Below are 24,602 nucleotides of genomic sequence, written 5' to 3' on the forward strand. Positions count from 1 at the left end.
GGAATCAAGATATTGATGAACACCTTGGTCCTCCAGGGATCAGTGCTAAGTGGAGGATGGTCAAGGCGCGCTTCCGCATATGCTTGAGTCTAGTTGGTCCATCCGACTGTGGCAGCTGATAGGACCAAGCACAGTCCCGTTGCTCAAAAGGACCTTTTGGGAAACAAGACGTAATGGTAGGTACTCACCTAAGGCGAAATTGATGATGAACAAGATGTTCAAAAGGAAGGTAAGAAAAAAAGAAGAGATCAAGGGTGGCTAATGAGTCGCCGGCATTCAGAGTCGGAATGCAAAACAAGGGCAACAGGACTTCTGGTATGCACGCCTTGGCAACCAGCAATTCCCTTTCCGAGACCGCCGACTGTGATAATAATTGGGGTGTGTCGAGGATGACGCCAACGTATAGCCAATATTCCCTCTGTCACAAGAGCAATAGACGACGTTTTAGGTGTTGGTTGATCGGCGCGCTATGAGACCAGTATTGGTGTTCTTCGATATGTAGACCTGAGGCTCGTGCCGGAAGGAGTAGTGGTTCTGGGCTGTCTTTCCCAATTCGAGATATTGTCGATATTGATTCCCAATAGTAGAATGCCGAGTCCGTTCACACCTTTCTGTGGATCCCGAGGTGTCTGTATCGAGTGATTCAATGCAACAAGACCTCAAGTCTAGAACCCTTTGTTCGGTATACACGGTCGACTATTAATCCTCCGAATGGGGACTGGCGCAATTGACCTCCAGGTGTTCTGAGCAGGCTGTGACTCTTGCCCTCCTCCAGCACTGATGGTTATAGAGTCCGATCCGAGCGTGTGGATATAGGAAGATGAAGGATGGAACGACAGACGGAACACGGGCTCCAGGTGGTCTTTGTACTGAGTATCTGAGCGGCGGTCCGTGGCGAGGATGGCAGACTCGGGAGGGGACCTCTGTTTTGCAATCTTGCAGCGAAAGATGTCTTGGAGGGGAGTGATGGACCTGACCGCGGTGATGGCAAAGTGACGGGCGGGCTGACGTCTCTGCACAGGGCGAGCGCGGACTCGAGCGCGACTGTCTCGTGAGCAACGTGGAGATGGTGCGAGAGCCGCCGTTGAGGTAGTCATGGAGACGACGAGATTGAGGAGATCTGTGCCTGGACTACCGCTGCGACTAGTCGTCGACGACGCGGCGAGGCTGGAGTGGACATTGCATGCAGTGCGTGTGGTGCCGTGCAGTGGGCAATTCTTTTTTTTTCCATTTGCTCCTGCAGTGAGGAGTTTACTACAATACCTTACGTATGCAGTGTAGGTACATACCGTCACCGTCACAATTAGTGCGGCGTAGTAGGAGGGGGATCGGGATTGAGTTGGGGCTTATTCTTAGTGGCTGCATGCTGCATTCTGCACCCTCCTCCTGCTCCTCCTGCTCCTCCTGCGGCTGGCATTGGCAGTGGCAGTGGCAGCCTGGCAGCCTGAGTGGCTAAGGCTCAATCAATCACCGTTTGGGGGGCTGAACGACGAATGGGAGGCGCCACCCCAACTCCGCTGCTGTGTGGCTTGGCTGCGAGCCTGCGACGGCGACTGGAACACCAGCGACAGACACTCTTTTCCTCTGCCTCCGTATCTAAACTCGCTTTATTACACTCTGTTCCAAATTCGCTGCGAGACACTACCACTGGCATGCTTCAGCTCGTCTACAGCACTGCATCCTGCCATGCTCTGGACTCCTTGACATCTTCTCCCATCTCCTTCCAGCATCGTGGCGGACCTGACAGGCCATTTGTGCGGCCAGTTCCTCAACATTTTAGCTGCATTCTATACCCCGATCATTATAGATCTGTTGCAGGGATCACGACTAGACTAACTTGCCTGCATTGATGAAAGGGAAACCCAGCGAGCAACACGATTCTATTGTCTCCAGCCAAAAATGTCCTCTGGGCTGAAGTGAAACCCCTCCGCTCCGGGCGATTCCTTCTGGACCCTCTTACTGCTGATGTCAGTCTCGGCAGAGGACAAACTACCCCTGGCACCGATACCTGTCAGACCATACTTCACCTCCGACTTCGACAGCCAGACAATTCTTTCCTTCTCATTCATTAGCTGCGCGCATTGACTCCTGAATCACTGGGTCTTGGTACCCGCTGGATTACTCGCAGCTCCTTATTTTCTTCAACAATTGTCAATGCTTTTGGGTGTTGACAGCTGCCTGCCCCAGGAGGCAATTTCAGGGACCGCTGCCACTCCAGGCGTGCTCAAAACCTCAAAGGAGTCCGAGAAGGTCCAAAAAAAGGAACAATATGGGAATGACACGAACTTTTTATGGCCGATTCTGCTCAGTTGGCTCTGTAAGCTCCCCTACGATCTATGTCGAACTGGCGACACAATGAGCGTGAAGCCCAAGAACACCCAAATGCAGGTCCAGTCCTCGATAGCCTTCTTTCTCTCTATTCTCCCAACTGCTTCCGTACGTCCCTCCTTACTATTATTCATGATCCCAGGGATACTGCCTATTTGGGAACGTCCCACAGTTGGATACCAGATCGTGTTGCGCACCGACGCTGTCAGATACACGAGCCCGCTTAGCACTCTCCCATCTGCTTTGATTCATCCAGACACCTGTCTTCGCCACTTTGACATTGACCACGCGGTGGTCCGGGAGATTGTGGTTGTTTGCCAGGTTGTCTAGGAGAGTGATCAATCTAATTGCATCTATTGCTTTACCATTGCTGATCAGAAGAGGTGGCGACGTTGAGATTGCCTCTAATCCGCAACAAGTCATCATGGCACCTCGATCACGGCGACGACTATTGTTTATTTCCTGGTAAGATTGTTTTGAGCTCGTGCGCTATTTGTTTTGGTCGCACCCGCTATGTTTACCTTCACGCCTCAGATGAGTATGTTTACGGGTCCTGTTCTGGCAGTATGTTTGGCAAAGAGGAGCTGTGCCGGCCGCATTGACTGCGCTCGATGCGCCGCCTGCCCTTTTCCCGACGCACCCGTGGCAGCAAACTGCCCGCTTGTCAGCAGCTTCGATCGCGGCCCCTTCCCTCTCCGCAGGAGACTCTCACAGACCTTCGCTTCCACTTTGTTATACGTAGTACGGTACCAAGACACTACTGTCGTGACTTCAACTCAGTGAACAGTCGAAGTTCCGTACAGTTTCAATCGCAGTCTCGAGGATCGCCGAATTCGGGTCGTCTGAGTTGTGGTATGTCGAACATGACTCCCTGAATCGAGAGTTTACCCGCTATCTTGCCACGGTGGAAACTCACAGCCAAAGCACGCAAGAATGGAAGTCAACAAACATCAAGTTGAATAGGAAACGCTCCGCTAGTATTGGACATGTTCGAAAAAGAGGAGGCTCCAACCACCGAAAAATACCTCACCAACATCGTAGAGGGTGGCGCTCTCTGCCATACCAATGTCTTTCCCGGCCTCGAAGGCAACCCAAGAGCCTGGCGCGCCTGATCCTGACCATGCCAACCACCAACTTGCTTCATTCCCAATACCAAGCTTTCAGGTCGGTCGTTGCCAAATGGGACTGGCTGAGCCATGTCTGGAAGCCGTGCTTCTGCTCTGCTCTGCGTGGATAAGTTTGTTTAATCGTCATCTTCGCCTTCGCGGCCATTGAGCTCCCTATTATTAGCAAACCCTCTTGCCACCGCCCTGGCCTCGTGAATCCTCGCAATCGCGCGATGCGTCTTGGCCAAGCGCTTGTAGTCGCCGTTGCGCTCGTACTCTTCCGCGAGCTGTTTGTAGCATTCCAGCGCGTGCACGCCGTACTCTCGGTCGCGGCCGTGCTGGTGGGAGGAGGGGCTGAGTCCGTCGATGGAGCGGCGGGCCCGGGCGAGCTCCTTGGCCTCCGAGGTCTGGGAGTGCGCGTCCGTGTCCCTTGCCCCTCGCTGTTGGCCACCGTCGCCATTATTCGCATGGCCATTGCGATGGGACGGGGTGGTCGGACTGGCCTGCAGTAGATCATCATCGGGATCACCCGAGGAGGTGAGCAAGTCGACCAATTCCTCCACCGTGCCCACGAGCTCCTCAAGGGCCGTCCACAGCGCATCATCCGGCTGGTTGGCGATGGTTGCGAACAGGTCAAGCAGTTCGGCGATGAAGAGCTTGCGGCTGACGGCTTCGTTGGCGGTCACTGTCTGTGCCTTGAGGACCGAGTTGAGCGAGCCGATGATTTCCGTCTCGATGAGTTCGAGATCCTCGCTCAGTGCCCACTCGCTGACGATCATGGTCTGCAGAATCTCGACGGCTACCTTGCGCAGGCCCTCGTGCATGCTGAGACAGAGGCTGATGGTCGGGGCCACCAGGCTCGGGACGTACTGAACTTGGTACCCGCCTAGACGGTGGATGTTGTACCTGCGCAAGTCGTCCGCCGAGGCTTCCCAGCCGAGAATCTCCCACGCCCTGCGCAGAAGGTCGGCCCCAGCTTGACGCACGTCGCCCGCAATCTTCCAAACCGCTCGACGCTTTTGTTCCGAAAACACTTCCAGTGTCAGCGCGGGTGAGGAGACGAGAGTGAGAATCGTATCGAGGAAAGACTTCCACAGTTGCATGTCGAACGTTTCGGCGTCCTCCGGGCTGGGGAGGCACGCCGAGGCAAGCAGGGAGAACAGGTGTTCCAAAACCGCCAGGGCCGAGGAGTGGTGGTAGATGTGCAGACTGAGCCATGTCGAGGGATATGCCTGGTTTTGCAGCAGGGAGCGTAAAACGCCGAGAGCTGAGACAACGTAGTCCGAGAGATCTCGCCCTTTCAGCTTGATGCTCAACGGCGTCTTCGTCTTGGCGATGGTCGAGATCAGCGCGGACAGCTCGAGCAGCGTTTCATCGAAATGGTCGTTGCTGTCGGCGGCTTTGGAGGAGAAGGGATACGAGTCTGGGAATAGGAGCGACATTGAACGATGTCTGGTGACAGGCTCGCAGGCGATAGTGCTGTACGCAGAGATGAGTTTGGGCATGAAGTCGTGAAGCGAGAGAGTTGTAAAGCGTATCAGCTCCGCCACGACCGAACAGCAGAGTCTGATCTGCTCGTGCCAGTGTTCCGTCCGATCATTCTGAACCCAATACGGCGCCAGCCACCTGATACAACTCTTGAGGAGGATTTTCCTGTCTTTGTCATCGACCCAGATGGTGTCCAGCTGGGTGTAATGCAGAATCAACAGTATCCGGTACAGAACCAATTTTCCCGTGGCGTCTTCACAAGAGTCCATGAATTCCACAGCAATGCCGATAACCTCCTCTTTGCTGAATGCCGGCAACAATTCAGGAAGCCAAGTATGGAAGTTCTGCACAAGAAGAGTCTTGCTGCCGACCAAAGCAGCCGTCTCACTTCGCATCATCATCTGCAATCCAAAAAAGATGGCTTGCAGATCTTCCTTGAAGCTGGAATACTTGTCATCGCTTCCTCTCGCCTGAGAACCAAACCGCCGCTGCTGGTATGATGCGATGACGATTTTCATGAAGGCTCTCCCCACCTTGAACAAGGCCCTCATGTCCCGAGCACTCTGGGGATCTGAAACGCTTTGCAACAGTCGAGTGAAACTGCGGATCAGACAAGAGGCTGCCCATGGTGAGCGGAAGTGACTCTCGGTATATTGTTCCACCAAAGGTCCCAAATTATACCGCCTATCATGCACAATGCCCAGAACCCAAACAAGGTCATTGAAAATCAAATCCTCAAACTTGGACTCGCCTGACTTATGCACAAGAATGCCGAAGAGTGCATTAAGGACGTCGTTGAGCTGCTTGACGACCTCGATTTCGGGGACGAACGTCAGCTGCTGCAATATGTCCAGCAACTGCACCGATTTCTGGTGTTTCCAACCTGTTAGACTGACCAGCGTTCGGTCTTGGGAGAATTCGGTGCTGCAGAGCAACGTCTCGACCTCCAACGAGGCAATTTCGGCCATGGTGCCTTCATGCGCGATCCTGTAATTGGAGTTGTTCCAGGGTAAAGACAAATATGCTCCACGTCCATGGTCGATACTGGAGGTGACTTTGTCATAAGCATGTAGGATGAGGGAGTGTTTGCCGTCCGCAATGAACGCTTGCTTGTCCCAGAGAGGCATCCAGGCCAGAGCAAAGGGGAATTCAGGAGCATCGGCTATGCTCAACACAAGATGACTCCCGGGCACCTTTTCAGCCGGTATGCGAAGGCACAACGTCTGATCCCAAGCGGTTCCAAGTTCCGCAGCGTTTGTTCGAAAGGCGGTTACCCCGGTAGCATTGGATGACGGATAAATACAATGTTCGACTCTTCGTCCGGCAGCTTCTCGCACCTCCATGGTTAATTGCAGGTTTTGCAGCGAATGAGCGCTGATGGGCACCGCGCCCACATCGGGATGCGATAAGTGAGCTCCTTGGGGTACTGTTGCCCTGTTCAACCTCAGATAAATGTCAGACCTTGGTTTGGACGGAGCCTCTGAGAACCCCATCTTCTGTGTTTTGGTGACCAGATGCATGGAGGTGGGATTGTTCTTGATAAGTGTATCTGCGTCTGGTGCGGTAAAAGGCGAGAGGCCGAGAGTCACGTTCGAGAGCTGGCTGGAAACCACGATGGCTTTGCCAGCACTATCCAACAGCTGTGCTAGCTTGGTATCGGGATGGTGCTGCTTTTCTTCCTCTCGTTGCGATACCGACCATATGGTGACATTTTCCTCGCACGACTGACCCTCCCTTACAATGGTGTCCACGTCTAGTACCCCGATCCCTATTGTCCGAGGAACGGGAGGTCCTAAGACTTTGCCCTCATCCACCTCCTCCTCCTCATCTTCTTCGATAATAGATGGAGTAGATGCCCTGTCTTGTAATGATGGAGTTATCCGGTCGTTCTGCCCAGACTGTGATCTGTCTGCACCTTTACGTTTTCCAAACATCAGACTCGACCGTCTTCGGCTTAAGGACAATTGTCTTTGGCCGAGCAATGTTCCGCTTCTTGACGGTTGGCGTTCCGGAACGCGTCGTTTGGGTTTTCGGGGAGGCTCCGGAACGACAACCTTGACGACGAGGAATAAACGGCCATTGTCCGCAACGTCTCTGGTGCTAAGATCTGAGAGAAGTGTCTTCATGTTGGCCGAGGCCATCGAGCTGTACGTTTCGGAGAAAGGGGTGAGGTTGCCTTCGGCGGTCTTCTCATACGCTGTCAAACTGAGTGTCGTCGTTTGCAAGTCCACCCCTATCACTGATTTGACCTCCACAAGACAGTGGTGCAGGGACGTGGCCTTAGATTTCTCGGAGGGTGGTGCATCCAAGACGCTCATGATCGCCTGTAGCTTGGCCATATCGATGGCCAAATCTTCCGAAGTCAGAAGTCTTCCCTGCTTTGTTGTGTCGCGGACAATGACTTCACCACTCAACATCTTGTTTCCGTGGACCAAATCCCACACTGCCTTGTCTCGAACTCGCATCCTTTCCTGCTTGGTGAGAACGTCGTTCAGCAACTCGCGTCTGGCATAGTCGAGTCGTTTTGAGATTTCCGACATTTCATCGAGTACGCGGTAGTCTCGACGTAACACCAGATCGGGCAGATGAAGAATGTACCATTCTCGAAGACAAGAGGCAATTTCATCCACCAAAGGTTCTGCCGATGAGTTTGGCGATTCGTCGCCAATCTTCAACATGGGAACCGGAGCTGAGGGCTTGGACTGCCCTGGTTGAGCAAGCAAAGTGACATCTTGACCGAGTTGCTCTCGGACCTCGATACAACATCTAGGAAAGATACCGGAGAACACGCGCGCATCGGCTGGCGTCCTAGTATCAGGGCTCAATGCAGAGAGCAAGGTGGGCGGCGCGACAAGATAACCACGACACCATGCGCCATCTCTGCCCCCCTGTTCGATTACATACAACTGATCACCAATCTGGAGAGGTAACTCCGCTGGGGAGGCGGCTGAAGGTTGGAAAGGATATATGGCTACCGCATAGGAAAGAGGCAGCGGCCGCCAGGGCATGTTAAGAAGGAGAGCCTATCGCTACTCGTTGCTTGTCGGCCGAGGACAGTTATTGTCGCTGAGATCACGGTCTTATCTGGTCTGTTGGGGTCAGGCTGGGCCGTTGGCGCTGGCCGTCGGTCCGTAGCCTTGCGGCGATCTTCAGTGGAGCGCGTCCAGGGTCAGTGCGCCGACTCTGACTTTCCGCACGGACATTCATAAGCTGGGGGATGTTGATCTGTGACTGGGGTGAGAAAGTGATGGAAGAAAGTTCAGTGCTGGGAGATGAAGGTGTTTCTTGCGGAGGATGATACTAAGTAGTGAGGAACGATCAACATCATCATATCGTCTAAAAGGACGCGACGGTGAAGCTGAGAGGATGAACGATCAAAGACAAAGACTAGTAGCTTAGTGGCTATTAGTATTTACTAGTGCCTAGATACTGGGGCCAAATGTGCTACATATAGTCTAGCTCCATCGCTGTTATAACGGGACTCTGTTAAAATGATCTAGCATAAGAGAAACGATAAGGCGGCGACAAGTGTATCTTGTCGCATTTATTCTATCTTTACGTCCATCATCAATCACGTTACGATACCCGGTTCTTCTCTCTGTGAACACCGCTCACAGCCATCCTCGCCTGTCCTCGGTAGATTGTGAGGCCGCTGCTTACCACTCACGACCCTCTGTACCGTTCCTGTTCATGTTCAAAATCAGCACAACATGGAACGTGTAATCAATGTTCTGCTCGACTCCTTCCCTGGCTTGTCGCTCCCTTCGACCATTTGTCTCCCTGTGCCAGCCTCCTCAACCGCCTCCGAACTGCTAGATTCCATTGCAGAACTTATCCCACCGAGTGTCCTGCAAAGCAATCGCCTCTTGCTGACCTCTACCTCTAACCGACCAATCTATGCATCCTCTTCGATCACAGTTGCGGACCTCAGTGCCTCCTCGTCATGTCATCAAGACTGCAACAATGCGATCCTCCCGCTGCGACTCTCTGCCTCGTTAGTTGGCGGGAAGGGTGGCTTTGGATCCCAGCTTAGGGCGGCGGGAGGGCGCATGTCGTCGCGCAAAAAGCGCCAGAACGCCGAACTTGCCACGGGCAGTGCTCGCAATCTTGATGGGCGGAGGTTGCGCACGATCACGGAGGCCAAGAATCTAGCCACCTATCTAGCCACCAAACCCGAGATGGATCGCAAGGAGAAGGAGGAGAGACGGAAGAGATGGGAACAGGTGATCGAGTTAGCCGAGCAGAGGGAGGCCGATATGCGGGCAGGGAAAGGCCCGGATGGTCGACGGAAAGGACTCAGCGAAGAATGGGTTGAAGAGAAGGAGGAAGTAGGGGAGAATGTGCGGAACGCTGTAAAGATGGCCATGTTGGCGGATCAGGCAAAAGGCGAAGTTCGAGAGCCTTCAGCACAGGACGGCGAAAGCAGTGGAAGTGGGGGGTCTGCAGCTGGGAGCGAAGAAGACAGTGACGCAGAGGAAGTAATGGAGTTGGAAGAGGATGAGATGACACGACTGAGGCAAGAGGCCGAGACGGGAGATGCAGATGCTATCTGGGTGTTGCAGCATCGACTCAAGATACCCTCTGATCTATTGCCAAAGCCCAAGCAGACTGTCAGGCGGTTTGCGGGATTCGACGACGAAGATGACGTGTCCAGCAGTGAGGAGGAACCTGACAGCGTAGAGGAGCAGAGTGGCAAGGGCAAGCAGAAGGCTGACGGCGTGTGATCAGCACATTTACATTGCTTGCGTCCTGTGCATCAGAGCGACTTGTGTTCGTAGCCAGAATTCAATGGGGCAGACAAGTTCTCTGAACCAGCAAAAGAAAGTACCAGCTCCCATGATGATACTCGCGTTCGACGTTGGAACTGCTGCCAGCCACTGCGGCGAGAGTGAATACCTACCGGTAGGTACACCACTCCCTTCCCCAAGCTCCTCGGACACGAAGATACATGGGAGTCTCGTCAGGTCTACAGAACGTCGAAGACTGCCGAGCACAACGGGTCATAACCAAACTACAAGCAAGATAGTGCCTCCGCCACAAACACTTCTGATGCTGAAGCAGGACTCTCATGATTGTCCTTTGGGTGTTGACTTGCTGGATGGGATGTGATCGTTCCCAGTACCAGGAAATACAACAATCACCCTGCATGACCCAAGGCAGCGGATGGGTACTATAGAGGTAGGTTTCCAATTGGGAGTAACTTGAACCTGCCACACACTGCAGCCCAAGATTGTTGAACTCCCTGCCAGAGAATCATTCGAACAATATTCGAACACCGCAGTGAGAAGGCCAGCACGAGTAATCAATCGACTGCGCACTTTGACTGCATCACGTGACTAATGTCAATTACTTTGTCAGACAAAATGTTTGATTTAAGGTTTGGTGAGGAATTTTTGCATCCTCATAGCATCGCGCCGAGCATTTAGTCCGTCATATATCCACTTAGGCTCGACCTCCGAGAGACGTGCACAAGCAAATTGAACTGTGAGCCTCTGCTACACCCGCATTTCTTTGCAGTGCAGCCCATCAATTTGTCGGTAGCATGACCCTTCCGATGCCAGGAATCTCATCGTGTCCCCTTTGGCATTTTGTTGACGAATTCCTTGCTGCATGTCGTCCTTGGCCTCTCCTCCAACTTTCGAGCCAGTCGTTTCCCAGCGGATTATGGCACCCAGCACATCCCTGCACAGCTGCACTGAGTGCACTGGCATTGATACCCCATACGGACTTGTGCGGCGGGAGGAGGATCCTCTCGAGCGAACTTCCCATGATACATATCAGGGGAATCATGGATAAATCATACTAGTAATCCATGGCTGCTGTCTCTCCCTTGTGCTAGATTTGCTTCTGCCGATAGGATATAAGAGGGAGGAGGATAGTGAGTCAGAATTGCTTTCGTCAATCGCACGTCGTCAGAGACAGAGACAGTACCTTATCTTCCCCCTCTTTCCGACTGCCAGCCTTGCATCTTCCCAATATATCACTCATCTGCTACAAGTCAGCCCGGCTTTCAACATCCTCCTCCTACTACCCTGTGCGGGGAGAAGGGATCCGGTATACCTTCCTCAATCATGGCTGTCCCTCTACTACCCATCCTGGCATTGACTGCATTGGCACTCCTATCCTTCTACAAGTTCATTATCCATCCCCTGTTCTTCCATCCCCTGCGGCACATCCCCTCGGCACACTGGTCGATCCCCATCTTCGGCGACCTCTGGATAGCCTACCAGCGATACCATGAGAAGAACAATACTGTCACTCATGCGGCCCATGTCAAATACGGCAGCGTCGTCCGTATGGGCGCAAATGAGTTGAGCGTCAACTGCGTCGACAACGGCATCAAGACCATCTACTCAGGCGGCTGGGAGAAGCATGCATGGTATCCGCAGCGATTCGGTTCTTACGGGTAAGTGACGAACACCCTCTCTTTCTCGCTTCCTCCGTCCACCTACTGGTGTTCCGCCTAACATCACCACATCTGACCGGTAAACAGAGTCATGAACATGTTCTCCACCATCCACCACCAGCCACATTCCCAGAAGAAACGAACCATGGCAAACGTATATTCCAAAACACACATTGCCTCATCACCCCAGATCGCCGCAAACTCACGCACGTTATTCTCGACCCGCTTCCTCCCGTTGCTCCAGACCTTATCTACCACGGGCCAAGCGGTCGATGTGCACGACCTGAACAACGCATTCACCATGGACTTCATGTCGGCCTACCAGTTTGGCTTGCGCGCAGGGACCAATCTTACCCAGGACGTCGCGACCAGACACAGAGTCTTGCACGAGTACCACTGCCGCCGGCCTTACGAGTTCTTCTCAGCCGAAATCCCATGGCTGAAGTCGTTGAGCCGCAAGCTCGGGTGGCCGGTGGTGCCGCAATTCGTCGACGACGCCAACATGTATCTCGAAAACTGGAATGCTAGCATGTGTCGCGAGGCCGACAGATACCTGACGACAAGCGCCAGCAATGATACCGACGCAGACTCTTCCTCCTATGCTGGAGACGATCCCGTGGTGTACAGACAATTCAAGACAGGCATCACAAAACTGCGCGAGAAGGATCCCTCGGCGGGCAGGGCGGTCGCGGGCCAAGTCACGTTGCCGACGATACGGCATGACGTGGATGATGGCACTGATCCAAACGACACCACCACCGCAGAGGTCTACAGCGAGATGCTCGACCAGCTAGGCGCCGGCCACGAGACATCCGCGATTGCCTTGACGTATCTGTACTGGGAGCTGAGCAAAATGCCGGCGTTGCAGAAACAGCTGCGAGAGGAGTTACTGACGCTGACGCCAACGATCGTGTGGCCCCCAAAGAATGCAGACACCGACACTGACACCGACACCGACACCAGCGTTAACAGTCCCGGACACTTCCAGCTCCCAGAACCCAAGCAAATCGACGCGCTGCCGCTCTTGCACGCCATCGTCATGGAGACTCTGCGTCTGCACTCCCCCATTCCCGGCATCGAGCCACGCATCTCACCACACGTACCGGGCGGCAGCACGTTAGGTCCCTACGCGGGCATACCTGGCGGCGTGCGTGTCTCGTCCATGCCGTACTCGTTGCACCGGAACGAAGTGGTGTTTCCAGACGCGGAGTCCTTCAGGCCTGAGCGCTGGCTGCCGCCGCAGACGACCGAGGAATACCACCTGAGCAGTTCGCACAGCTACACTTCTGAGGACCACCTGAAGGAGATGCATCGCTGGTTCTGGGCCTTCGGGTCGGGTGGCCGCATGTGTATCGGCAGTCATCTGGCTTTGCAAGAGATGAAGTTGCTTGTCGCGGCGCTCTATTCGAACTGGACGACGGAGATAGTTGACGACGAGGGTATCGAAGAGGTTGACGCGTACACAACCAGACCGACGAGTAACAGACTCACACTGAGATTGATGCGTGTTTGAAGGTACACCACAGACCTACACAAGAACAGCGGGCTCGCGACGTCTGGACCCATGCTTCCGCATGAGTGGGTTATGTCAGAGACGAGGAGTAGGAGGTGGCAGCCTTCGAAGCAGAGGCAGATATAAGAATCAAAATCTGACGAGCATATCTAGATAGCTTGGTTCAGCTCCATCGCATGCATTGCAACCACGAAATTGTGCCCGATTCGGTAACCATGCACTTGCACCTGGACTCGTTCCATTTGTTGACCCATGACTGCTTAGGGTGACAAGGCCGCAGCAGGGATACTCTCCGATGTTCATTGCCAAAATGCGAGCCAGTTCCCGAGTCCGCCGGCTTCTGACCAGGAAACAAAGTAGTGATGGGCTTCCCCCGATAAGAGCACGCTTCATCCATATGGCGGACCCGAAGCCGGAAGTCGCCCAAGCAAGCACATAGGTCTGAGGGCACTTGTTCTGTACAACTACACAAGTAGTAAGCCCCCGACGATGGCGTCTCACCTTGGCAGTTGTCTGAGATCAGCACCCCCCGACAGTGACTGTCTTGATGGGTTGGTGTGTGTATTATTTTGAAGGTCAGCAGCAACAATAATTGAGAAATACCCATGAGATATCTTAGATTTGGCCACCAGCAGCGACAGCAGGGTATAGCGGCATAAAGGAAGTATGACCATAGATCAGTATACCGAATCGTGAATGTACAATCGAATCTCTCTCTGAGATATGTATTGTACCCAGCTAGAGTACCATAGCTCCCACTGTAGTACGTAGTGCGCATTGCATATCAGGGTCTGTTGCTTGGTCATCACGTATATCGTGTTTGTCGCCGACACGCCGGATTTCAAGGGTCGGTCTAAATCGTAGTGAGACCCCTTCTGTGGCCTTCGTTCAAGCCGATTTCGTCAGTTGCTTCATGATTGGGCTGCTAGCCCATTAATCCCACTCACCTGCGGGATCTGAGAATATACGTAATCGAGATCAAAAGGGTCCAGGGGGTTGGCAGTCGTCAGCACAGTCCTCGACAGGTACTCACTAGCATTGTTTGTGGTTAGAACATGGTGATTAATATAATATGCTTGGATGCCGAGGTTGTGCTTAAGATCTATACATCATGCATCAATTCATTATTCATTGTGTAAATATAGCTGGCTTTCGTAGTGACAACAAGTATCATCGTCCATGTAGCTCTCCGATCCCTGTAGAGCTTGAACGAAACTGCCAGAATGCAAGACAGGAAATGAGGCTGGCAAGGTCAGGCTCCTAGTCCTCTGTAGAACTGTGGCTAACGGGGATCATGGTCGTCGACAGAAACTCATCGAAGAGTTGGAAGGGCTTGGCGGCCGATTCAGCCCTTTTCCGCCTGCGCCAACAGGGTCTGTTGCCCACTATCGCGGGTAGTATTACTACTGCCAGATCTTTCCCCCAGTAATAACTGCGAAGGGACACTCGAAGGGAAACACTGCCTAGTAATATGACCTCGCAATCACTCTCACAGATACTTCACTTCCATCTCTCTGACGCCTGACACGCGAACCGCACCAGACAAGACAAGAACACTTCATAAATTGTGTTTGCCTGACTTCAGGTTTGCCTGGCTGTGCAATAGTGAACAAAACCAGCTCCCGAGCCTCAACACCTCCCTCGCCTCTTACGTCTTCGACCCTGCGCTTCCCCATCCACTAGATCGACTTCGCTCGTTTCCCTCCAGACCCTTTACTTTCAACTACTTCTCGCAGATTCACACCGTCCACTTTTTCACCTTCTTCCCTCTCCTCTACGTATCTGGTGCCATCCGACTACGACTACTTTTAGTCTCAACCTGGCAAAATGGTTAAAGACACGAAATTCTACGAAATATTAGGGGTGAGTTCTGCTAGGATCACCGATCACCAAACGCGACACTGTTCTGACTGCGGATAACAGGTTGATCCCTCTGCCTCGGAGGCTCAGTTGAAGTCAGCGTACAAGAAGGGCGCACTGAAACATCACCCAGGTATGCATACTCACAGCTATCTCATACTCTGTGCGTCGCAGAATTGACTAACACGCAACAAATAGATAAGAATGCTCACAACCCAGATGCCGCCGAGAAATTCAAGGAACTCTCCAAAGCCTACGAAGTCCTCTCCGATCCCCAGAAACGCTCCATCTACGACCAGTATGGAGAAGAGGGGCTAGAACAAGGTGGCATGGGCGGCGGTATGGCTGCCGAAGACCTCTTTGCCCAATTCTTCGGCGGCAACGGTGCATTCGGCGGCATGTTCGGTGGTGGCATGCGCGATACTGGCCCGAAAAAGGCCAGAACCATTCATCATGTTCACAAAGTCTCCCTGGAGGATATCTACCGCGGCAAGGTCTCCAAACTTGCTCTGCAAAAATCCGTCATCTGTCCCGCCTGTGAAGGTCGCGGAGGCAAAGAGGGTGCGGTCAAAACCTGTACCGGCTGTAATGGTGCCGGCATGAAGACCATGATGCGCCAAATGGGACCCATGATTCAACGTTTCCAGACCATCTGCCCCGACTGCCAGGGAGAAGGAGAGATTCTTCGCGACCGTGATCGTTGCAAGCGCTGCATGGGCAAGAAGACGATTGTGGAGCGCAAGGTGCTTCACGTGCATGTCGACCGCGGCGTCAAGAGCGGGCACAAGATCGAATTCCGCGGCGAAGGCGACCAGATGCCTGGGGTGCTTCCAGGTGACGTGGTGTTTGAGATCGAGCAGAAGCCACATCCTAGGTTCCAGCGCAAGGACGATGATCTGTTCTATCACGCCGAAATCGACCTGTTGACCGCTCTGGCCGGTGGTCAAATCTTTATCGAGCATCTTGATGACCGGTGGGTGACCGTCAACATCCCTGCCGGCGAGCCCATCACACCTGGTAAGTTTCCTCAACTCCGCCGTTGCTTCAAGCACACGACTGACCATCTTGTTAGGCATGGTCAAAGTCGTCAAAGGACAAGGTATGCCCTCGATGAGACATCACGACTTCGGCGACCTCTACGTGCAGTTCGACGTCAAATTCCCGGACAAGACGCAATTGCAAAACCTCCATCTGCTCGAGTCGGTGCTGCCACCACGCATGCAACAGAAGTTGCCCCCGCCGGACTCGATGGTGGAGGACTTTGACATGGAAGAAGTCGACCCTCGCCAGCAAGCACGTGCCCACGGCGCCCACGACGAAGATGACGAAGACATTCCGGCCGGTGCAGAGCGCGTGCAATGCGCGTCGCAGTAAACACGGTCGCACCGCGCGAACAAGGAAAGACATGAAGGCGGGGACCACTACACGGGGATGGATCTGACAGGTACCCACGGTGCTAGTGGCCTCGAGCATTAGCGAGCAGCATTAGTCGGCGAGGGATTCTGTGTGTCCAGGAAGGACCCCATCGAATCGCATCATCGGAGGCTCTGTATCGTTTGGCGTCATAGGGTTGGGAAGGCCAAACTGGGATTCTCTGCGGCGTTGTTATGGTGGGAATGGAGCTCACCAGTTTGTTCCTATGATGAGATCTTTGTGGTAGGCAAGCTATGCGATGGCTGCCAGCATGGCCGCACTGCCCCAAAGGCTCGCCCGGGACACTCCCGCATTGCAGTTTTATGACATAGACAGCCTGCCTGGTTTGTTTGTTTGCATGGGATAGACTCGGCCATTGCTGAAACGAGACGACGACGAAGACAGAGGACAAGCAGCGACCGTGAACTTGAGCATGTCATGTTAGTGCGAAATGAGCCATTCTTCTTCACGATTACGTCGATCTTGCGCCCGTTGATTCTGTGACTCGTGTCCCATGATGTGTTGCTATCTACGTACTAGTATTTCGCCATAAGTGATCTGGATATCGTGACTCGATTGCCGACAGATCGAGGTTCTTGCCAGGCCGCCCTCTGCATGTTTGACCGACCATGCTATGTAGATGTAGTGCGATGTGCCGTCGCTGTCATGGCTCAATGCTGGCTGGCTGGGCTGGGCTGGTCATGCATACAGTCAACTGCAGTGTGCATCTCGAAAAGCCGACATAATCAGACATGTGATACGTTAATACGTACAGCCAAGGAGGCCGCCGTTTTGACACCTTCTGGCACAAGGCGAGGGTCCGTGTTTTGCAGATGGAGAAGTGATTAGCGCAAGACAACCGTGGGACTGATCGATGCCCTTCAGGGGCCAGGGCATGCATACATGCATACAAACATGCTGATGGGATGCTGGAAGGCAGGATGCCTCCCTGATGTTGTCATTAGTTGTAAGCTGCAGATGACAAGGTATGTATGTGAAGTAAGTGAAGTACTATGCCAGTGTAGGTACCTTGGGTGAGATGAATGTATCTTTGGTGGACGTGCTGGACAAGATTTCCAACGGGCGCCCAGAAAGCTTTTCACCTACCTTGACTGTTTCTTGGTTTCGTCTGTGATAAGATTACGAGAAGTGCTGACCGGGGAGAGTGACATGAGTCTGAGAGATGTATCCAGCTTGTGTGCCTTGTCAGGTATGTAGTCAGGTCAAATGGTCGAGTTTGGGTGCTCCGATCGATGCGTCTCTGGTTCCCCCACACTACGTATCTGTCGCTTGCTTGTTCACTCGCTCTTTTTCGCTCTCCAGTATATCCTGGCGCGGCATCTCTACGCTTAGAGCGTACAAGGGTTGGATTGGAACAGTCGACAGACCTTTGCAACTGTCATTCGCTTCGTGGCGCTGAATAGCGGCGAAGATGACGGGCTGGCCAAGGACCGACAGCGATGGGCGCAAGCTGAGGATGGGAGAGCGAGACAGAGAGAAAAGACCCCTGGCAGGAATCCATGCTAATTCAGGAAAAGCCCGAATAATGCCAACGTTGAGCCGCGAGATCAGCCACTGGCGGCGGAGCTCCAGACGAGGCTAGGAGTGGAGCATCGCTGGAGCAGGCCGCAAGCACGCCATTTCGCTCCTGTAACATTGTTCGATCGGTGGAAGCAAAGATGCACACGGCCCCAATTCGAAGGGGCGAGGTTGTACCACCGTACGAAGGAAAACTCTGATGGTGATGATGAATTATAATGAATAATGATGATGGCGACGATGGCTGGAGAGAACTAATCCCGGTACATTCGGGCCATGGTGCGTAGGAGAAGGGGCAGGAGAGCTGTTAGGTTGTAGGCCATAGGAGGTAGATGATAGGTGATAAGAGGAGAGGAAGACTAATATTGCAGGCCTTGCAATCTGAAGGATGATAAGGCAAAGTGTGTGCATATAGATAGGTAGATACGAGAGACTGTCCCCATTGCCGCGCTGTCATGGTCGCTGTCACACTACTACCTAGGTACCTAGGGACAAACTGTGGAAGCGCCAGGAAGAGACAGACGAGGACAGAATCATGGATCATCCTCCGTCTCCGATGCACAGAGAAATGTAACAGACGCAGTTACGTACAGAGCAATTAGATAGATATTATTATTATAATCCAGTCAGGCAATCTATGTGTTTTTAGGGACCCTCAGTAGTAACTGATGCCCAACTAAGCCCAGTTGTGCCATCCCCCCGACATCGAACTTCAAGCCATTTCCTGTTCCCACCTTTTTCTCGCCTGTCTCCATCACGCCTTCGATTGCACCATCGCCCTTCCATCCACTCATTCTCTCCCGTCGTGCCATTTCATCATGGATCCGCCAGCCTCATCCTTGGGATCTTCTTCCACCGGCCAAATTCTCAGCTTCCATCGCGCCATCTCTCGACTTTCTTTCACCGAGCTTCTCGTCTCCATCCTGTCCACACCAGATCTCGCTCGCTCGCTCCGTCGACGTCAAAATCTGGACCCTGCTGCTAGCATCGGGCGGGTTTTTTTTGGTCAACGGGCTGTCCACCTGGTCTCGGCCAGCTCGCGTCACTCCTGAACTCATATATCGTTCCTTTTTTTTCTGGGGAGAGAGCTACCACCGTAGACTGCGACCCTAGGTTTCAAACCCAGTTCATATATCACCAACTCCCACCCGGGTTTCCTTCCTTCTTCCATCCTCGACGGTATCGATCACTTACCGAGCACCTCGCCCAGCGAACCACATAGAGTGGCCAAGTAAGCATTCACTTGTTGGCTCCAGCACACTCGATTTGCGACCTGCCTACGAGTCGCGTGACGCCTCATCCAGATCCTCGTCCTCGACCGGTAACACGCACTACCTACCTAACTACCTACCGCCATCGCGCCGCTTGCCATCCCCACGCCTTGACAGCACCAGCCTCGCGACTACAGACTGCAACTCCGCATTATTGGAAAGACCAAAGTCACTCGATCTGCCCGACTCAACAACCCTCCAATCTCCAATCGACTATTCCCTGCTGATCTACCCCGAGAAACCCTCTTGAACTCTCGAATCTTTGGTGTCTCCGGCGACTGTTGTTCCGCGCCCTTCACGCGTCTTTCCCCGCTCCCTTACGGGGCTTGTTCGACGACACCATGGCCCCCTCATCGTCCAAGGTCGGTCATGGAGTGGCTAAGGCCCTCCGAATCAACCTGGACGAGCGTCAGGCGCAGAAAGAAGCCATTACCCGGGGCGAGTCCATGTACTCGTCCAGCACCGCTGACACATATGTCGAAGAAGAACCGCGAACTATCGAGTGGATCAGAGATCTTATCCCCTCAGGGAGGCAAATGGGCATTTACTTCCGCAATTTGTTCCCCTTTACCCGGTGGATCGGGCGGTATAACGCCCAATGGCTGATGGGCGACCTGGTCGCCGGCATCACCGTGGGCGCCGTTGTCGTGCCCCAAAGTATGGCCTACGCCAAACTCGCCGAATTGCCTCCGGAATACGGCCTCTACTCGTCTTTCATGGGCGTCTTGATCTACTGGTTCTTTGCCACTTCCAAAGATATCACCATCGGCCCCGTCGCGGTCATGTCCACCATCACCGGCAACGTCGTCAACAAGGTGGCCAAGGAGCACCCAGAGGTCCCCGGCCATGTCGTGGCATCAGCTTTGGCCATCATTGCTGGGGCCATTGTCTGCTTCATTGGCTTGATCCGATGTGGCTGGATCGTCGACTTCATCCCATTGACTGCCATCTCGGCCTTCATGACTGGCTCGGCCATCAGTATTGCAGCGGGCCAGGTTCCGACCATGATGGGAATCAAAGTCAAGGGTTTCAACACTCGCGACTCGACGTACATGGTCATCATTAACACCCTCAAATATCTCGGCCACACCAAAATCGATGCTGCCATGGGTCTCACCGCGCTTTTCTTGCTGTATGCCATCCGCATCATCTGCACCCTCCTGGCGAAGAAGTATCCCAGCCGGGCCAAGATGTATTTCTTCATCTCGACCCTTCGCACTGCCTTTGTCATTCTGCTGTACACCCTGATCAGCTGGCTCGTCAATCGGCACCACCGTGACGACCATGTTTTTGCCATCTTGGGAAAGGTGCCTCGTGGATTCCGACATGCCGCGGTCCCCACCGTCAACACCGACATCATCAGCTACTTCGCCAGTGAACTCCCCGCCTCGGTCATTGTCCTTCTGATTGAGCACATTGCCATTTCCAAGTCCTTTGGTCGGGTCAACAACTACACCATTGATCCCTCGCAGGAACTGGTCGCCATTGGTGTCACCAATCTCCTCGGCCCCTTTTTGGGCGGTTACCCTGCAACCGGCTCCTTCTCCAGGACGGCAATCAAGTCCAAGGCCGGTGTGCGAACTCCATTTGCCGGTGTCATCACGGCGATTGTCGTTTTACTGGCCATTTATGCCCTGCCCGCCGTCTTCTACTACATTCCCAGCGCCTCGCTGGCCGGCGTCATCATCCACGCGGTCGGTGATTTGATCACCCCTCCCAACACGGTCTACCAATTCTGGCGTGTGTCACCGCTCGAGGTCATCATCTTCTTCGCCGGTGTCTTGGTGACCATTTTCTCGAGTATCGAGAACGGCATCTACACCACCATCTGTGTGAGCATCGCGGTGCTGCTGTTCCGCGTGGTCAAAGCTAGGGGCCATTTCGTCGGTCGAGTCAAGATCCACTCGGTGATTGGCGACCACTTGATGGAGGATAAATTCCACGACCAGAATCACCCGTCAGATGAAGATCTGGCAGTCCGCGACATCTTCCTGCCGTTGGATCACAATGACGGGACCAATCCTGAGATCAACGTCGAATCCCCCTACCCGGGCATCTTCATCTACCGGTTCAGCGAGGGCTTCAACTATCCCAACGCCAACCACTACACCGATTACTTGGTCAAGTTCATTTTCGAGCATACCCGACGGACCAATCCTGATTCGTGGCCACGACCTGGTGATCGACCGTGGAACAATCCTGGTCCCAGGAGAGGCAAGTCGGAGCCCGATCGATCCAACCTTCCTACACTCAAAGCCATCATCCTCGACTTCTCGTCCGTCAACAATGTCGACGTCACCAGCGTCCAGAATCTCATTGATGTGCGTAACCAACTCGATCGATATGCTGCTCCGGATGTCGTGCAATGGCATTTGGCTTGCATCAACAACCGCTGGACCAAGCGTGCTTTGGCCTCGGCCGGATTTGGCTATCCCACTACTCCCAACCCGGAGTACAGCCGATGGAAACCCATCTTTAGCGTTGCGGAGATTGGCGGTTCGGGGTCTGCGGCCTCTGCTGCTGAACAAGACGCCAACCGGAGGTTGTCAAAGCAAGTCCGGGATGAAGAGAAAGGTGGCATTCGCCGGGATAGCGTTACGAATGTCGACAAGACGGACGATATCTCCCACGATCGTTACAAGGATGACTCAGCCACCAGTTCCAGCAATGGCCATGACCTTCACCGTGAAATCAGCACTAGCAAGGCTTACAACAGGCAAACGACCAAGAAGGTGGTGGTGCATGGCTTAAACAGGCCATTCTTCCACCTTGACTTAACCATTGCGCTGCAAGCCGCCATTGCCAACGTCGAGCATCAAGAACAGCTGAAGAAAGCAGGCGAAGCTGGTCAAGGTGGCGACTATCCTGTCGGCAAGGAGTTGTAAATCTGGTTTGATTCATGATGATGGTTGGGTTATGACTTGTGAAAAGTTGTATTGACGTTTTATGCCGATACCGATGTTGGTAGCGATGTGCAGTACTTGGATGAGATATATGACACCAGACATGGACTCGTGGATGCTCCAAAACATATGGCAGGAAGAAAGAGTTTGGCCTGCAATGGCCATTTGCAAGCAGGATTTAGTATACCATTTGTTGTTGATAACGAGGATACATGCAAGCGATGGGTATCTGGGTACGATGGTTACATATATGACATTTATTCGGAAGAAATAGGCTGAGAATTTTTATATCTTTGTCTAATTTACAACGGTCATTTCTTGCTTGATCCTGTCAACGAATCTAATGAAGAATTTGCGTGACCGGCGTAAGAACGTGTTGGAGTGATGCTCCGAAGCCTTGTACTTCGATAGAATCCAGGTTGTTATTTGATATGTGCGTGTATAATTGTCCTCTGAACCTCGACATGCATGCATACTTGGATACCTAGGTAGGTATATATAGGTGTGTATAGTTTCATTGTTATTTCCGGATATATTCTCAACCCCAACCAACATACAGCCACGTACAACCAAGCTCCGACGTCTCCTGACTGTGCGTGAACCATGATGCATCAATGGTAGAACATATATGTCTCCGTCCATGCGTATATATAGTTGTTGGTGAACAAGGTTATGTCTAGTCCAAGTGGTATACCTCTTTGATATGTCTATGTCTAGTACCTATGGCTATACTTGTTTCTCTGCCTGTGATATCCATATATATACATATCCAACTGCAGACATGCAGACATGCATATCCACTTCCTATTACCAGCACTATGTCTCCTTTAACGACACACTATCAATCATCTCGACATCTCCTTCTTCAGGGGCGAAATACAATAGTCAAACAACGAAATAAGTATTTCCAATCATTCACTTCACAACGACAACAAGAACCCTCGACACTTCTAAGGTATCAGCCAGAGCGAACCGAAAGCAGCACATCCAACGCGACGGCTAGATCGACCTCGACCCACGCTACCTTCCACCGGGCCACGCCGCCGAGTTTTTCCATGACACGCCGACTGGCTTTGTTTTGGATCGACACGTCGGCATGTCCCCAGTTGAAGATGGAGCGAGGATCTGGATCAACATCAACATGACCTTCAACACCACCCCTCCAGGCACTGCGTCGCAACAGCTCTCTGCCCACACATCCAGCGAGGCCTTTCCCACGATGTTCCGGCTCGGTGTGTAGCCCGGACAAGCTGGCGTCTGTGCCGAGAAACCCCCAGGCCACTGGCTTCCCAGTCCCGGATCCTCTCATCTGGTCTCCGGACTTGGGTTCAAGTTTTGGGTTCGGTTCCAGTTCTGGTCCTTCAGTCGCGGCGGCGGTGGCGGCGGTGGCGTCGTGTTCCTTGTTCTGGTTGTCTTCCCACTGCGGTAACGGAAAGACGCCCAACGAAGGAAACTGCTGCAAGGTAGCCAGCGTGCGCGGAACCACCGAGCGATCCAGCACAGCCTGCAGATGCGCCGATTGCATTGGTCCGAACGTGTATCCGGGCGGTAAAGCACGATATTTGTCGGAGCTATTGCTGCTGTTGCTGCTGTCGTCCACCGGTGCGCCGTTTCTCTCGTCTTCCCGGGAGCTGTCTTTGCCATGATGATCACTATCTTCAAGGTCAGGATCAATGGCGAAAATGTATTTCAAATACCCCGCATCGATCCGCGTCCTGGCCTGTCCTGGAACCCAACGCAGTAGTTTCGTATTGATCGTGCCAAAGAGGATCTTGTTTCGCGAGTATGGGATCGTCAAGGACTTTCCGGTGCGTTTGAGTTCGAGCCAGTCCTCCCCGGGCTCTGTCGACATGCGGGGCACGAGGTCGTGGTAGATATAGCGATACAGGGCGATCATTAGAGCTCCGTGGCGCGGGTCGTCGTCGTCGGAGCCTTCGTTGTCATCTTCGACAATCCTATCTGCAGTTTCCCTTTGACTTTGGGTATTCCTCTCCCTCTCGTGGTCTGGTGTTGTGGCCAGAGCATTCGAGGAAGAAGAGGAGGAGAGCGGAGATGTTGTTGATGTTGATAACGACGGTGGTGGACATTCCCAGCTCGCAAAGACCCAGACTTGCGTTGATCCATAGTGAGCTAGGTCGATGTGCGCCGCGATCCAGGGGCGATGTCGAGAATCAGTATCAGTATCAGTGTCGGTTCTTCTCCTAAGGCGAGATTGTCCAGTAGAGTTACCCATACGGGTTGTTGTCGACGAGTCCGAGTCCTGCAGCCACTGGTCGATGGCGACATCGTCTTGCTGGGGCGTGTCGTGGTCGGCGCTGTCTGTCGCGACCGCCACGAAAATGCTCGCCGTGTCCGGGACAGGATGAGTCGCATGGTGCTGGATCCTGCGGAACAGTGGGATGGAATAGGGCATCAGACGGCCCAGTTTCGCTTGGAGACGTGGCACCTGTGCCGTAGAGAGCACGGCGCTCTGGACGCGGGAGTCGGACGAGGGGTGGGGCTGTCGATGTTGATGTTGGTCGGCCATGGCTCACGATTGCTCGGTCGCAAGAACCCCGGGGGAGCAAGGGAGGACTCTTGAAGCCCCCGTTATTTTCTTCTCAAAGTACAGCAAGTTCGCTGCGTTGAATGCAAGATTTGTCCACCGTGGTACGGGCTCAGAAAAAAGAAGGTCGAGACTCGAAAGCAGGGGTATGGTGTAGAAAAGTGCCGTCAACAACAAGAGCCAACTATGGATATGCGCGCCCCTTTATCACCAAGAAGGATTGCTGTGTT

The 24,602-nt window shown here is 53.3% G+C and overlaps 7 protein-coding genes across 7 annotated transcripts; 4 read left to right on the forward strand and 3 right to left on the reverse strand.

Annotated features, from left to right (window-relative positions):
- Window positions 1-731: 731 nt before the first annotated feature.
- A1O1_07611 (uncharacterized protein) lies at window positions 732-1,184 on the reverse strand (the record flags this gene model as incomplete). The annotated part of the gene is made up of 1 exon (XM_007728478.1): window positions 732-1,184. A coding segment is annotated over one exon (453 nt), but the record flags the coding sequence as incomplete, so codon positions are not given.
- A 2,387-nt stretch (window positions 1,185-3,571) lies between these two features.
- A1O1_07612 (uncharacterized protein) lies at window positions 3,572-7,930 on the reverse strand (the record flags this gene model as incomplete). The annotated part of the gene is made up of 1 exon (XM_007728479.1): window positions 3,572-7,930. The coding sequence occupies one exon, from the start codon at window positions 7,928-7,930 to the stop codon at window positions 3,572-3,574; it is 4,359 nt and encodes a 1,452-aa protein (XP_007726669.1).
- A 702-nt stretch (window positions 7,931-8,632) lies between these two features.
- On the forward strand, window positions 8,633-9,646 carry A1O1_07613 (uncharacterized protein; the record flags this gene model as incomplete). The annotated part of the gene is made up of 1 exon (XM_007728480.1): window positions 8,633-9,646. The coding sequence occupies one exon, from the start codon at window positions 8,633-8,635 to the stop codon at window positions 9,644-9,646; it is 1,014 nt and encodes a 337-aa protein (XP_007726670.1).
- Window positions 9,647-10,993: 1,347 nt separating this feature from the next.
- A1O1_07614 (uncharacterized protein) lies at window positions 10,994-12,841 on the forward strand (the record flags this gene model as incomplete). The annotated part of the gene is made up of 2 exons (XM_007728481.1): window positions 10,994-11,328; window positions 11,416-12,841. 2 exons carry the CDS (start codon window positions 10,994-10,996, stop codon window positions 12,839-12,841), a joined length of 1,761 nt encoding a protein of 586 aa, XP_007726671.1.
- A 1,827-nt stretch (window positions 12,842-14,668) lies between these two features.
- On the forward strand, window positions 14,669-16,075 carry A1O1_07615 (DnaJ like subfamily A member 2; the record flags this gene model as incomplete). The annotated part of the gene is made up of 4 exons (XM_007728482.1): window positions 14,669-14,704; window positions 14,765-14,834; window positions 14,900-15,718; window positions 15,774-16,075. The coding sequence occupies 4 exons, from the start codon at window positions 14,669-14,671 to the stop codon at window positions 16,073-16,075; spliced, it is 1,227 nt and encodes a 408-aa protein (XP_007726672.1).
- Window positions 16,076-19,265: 3,190 nt separating this feature from the next.
- A1O1_07616 (SulP family sulfate permease) lies at window positions 19,266-21,809 on the forward strand (the record flags this gene model as incomplete). The annotated part of the gene is made up of 1 exon (XM_007728483.1): window positions 19,266-21,809. One exon carries the CDS (start codon window positions 19,266-19,268, stop codon window positions 21,807-21,809), a length of 2,544 nt encoding a protein of 847 aa, XP_007726673.1.
- A 976-nt stretch (window positions 21,810-22,785) lies between these two features.
- On the reverse strand, window positions 22,786-24,354 carry A1O1_07617 (uncharacterized protein; the record flags this gene model as incomplete). Its single annotated transcript, XM_007728484.1, has 1 exon — window positions 22,786-24,354. The coding sequence occupies one exon, from the start codon at window positions 24,352-24,354 to the stop codon at window positions 22,786-22,788; it is 1,569 nt and encodes a 522-aa protein (XP_007726674.1).
- Between the last annotated feature and the right edge of the window lie 248 nt (window positions 24,355-24,602).

The sequence above is a fragment of the Capronia coronata genome (genome assembly GCF_000585585.1).
Source record: "Capronia coronata CBS 617.96 chromosome Unknown acBCG-supercont1.7, whole genome shotgun sequence".
NCBI lineage: Eukaryota > Fungi > Ascomycota > Eurotiomycetes > Chaetothyriales > Herpotrichiellaceae > Capronia > Capronia coronata.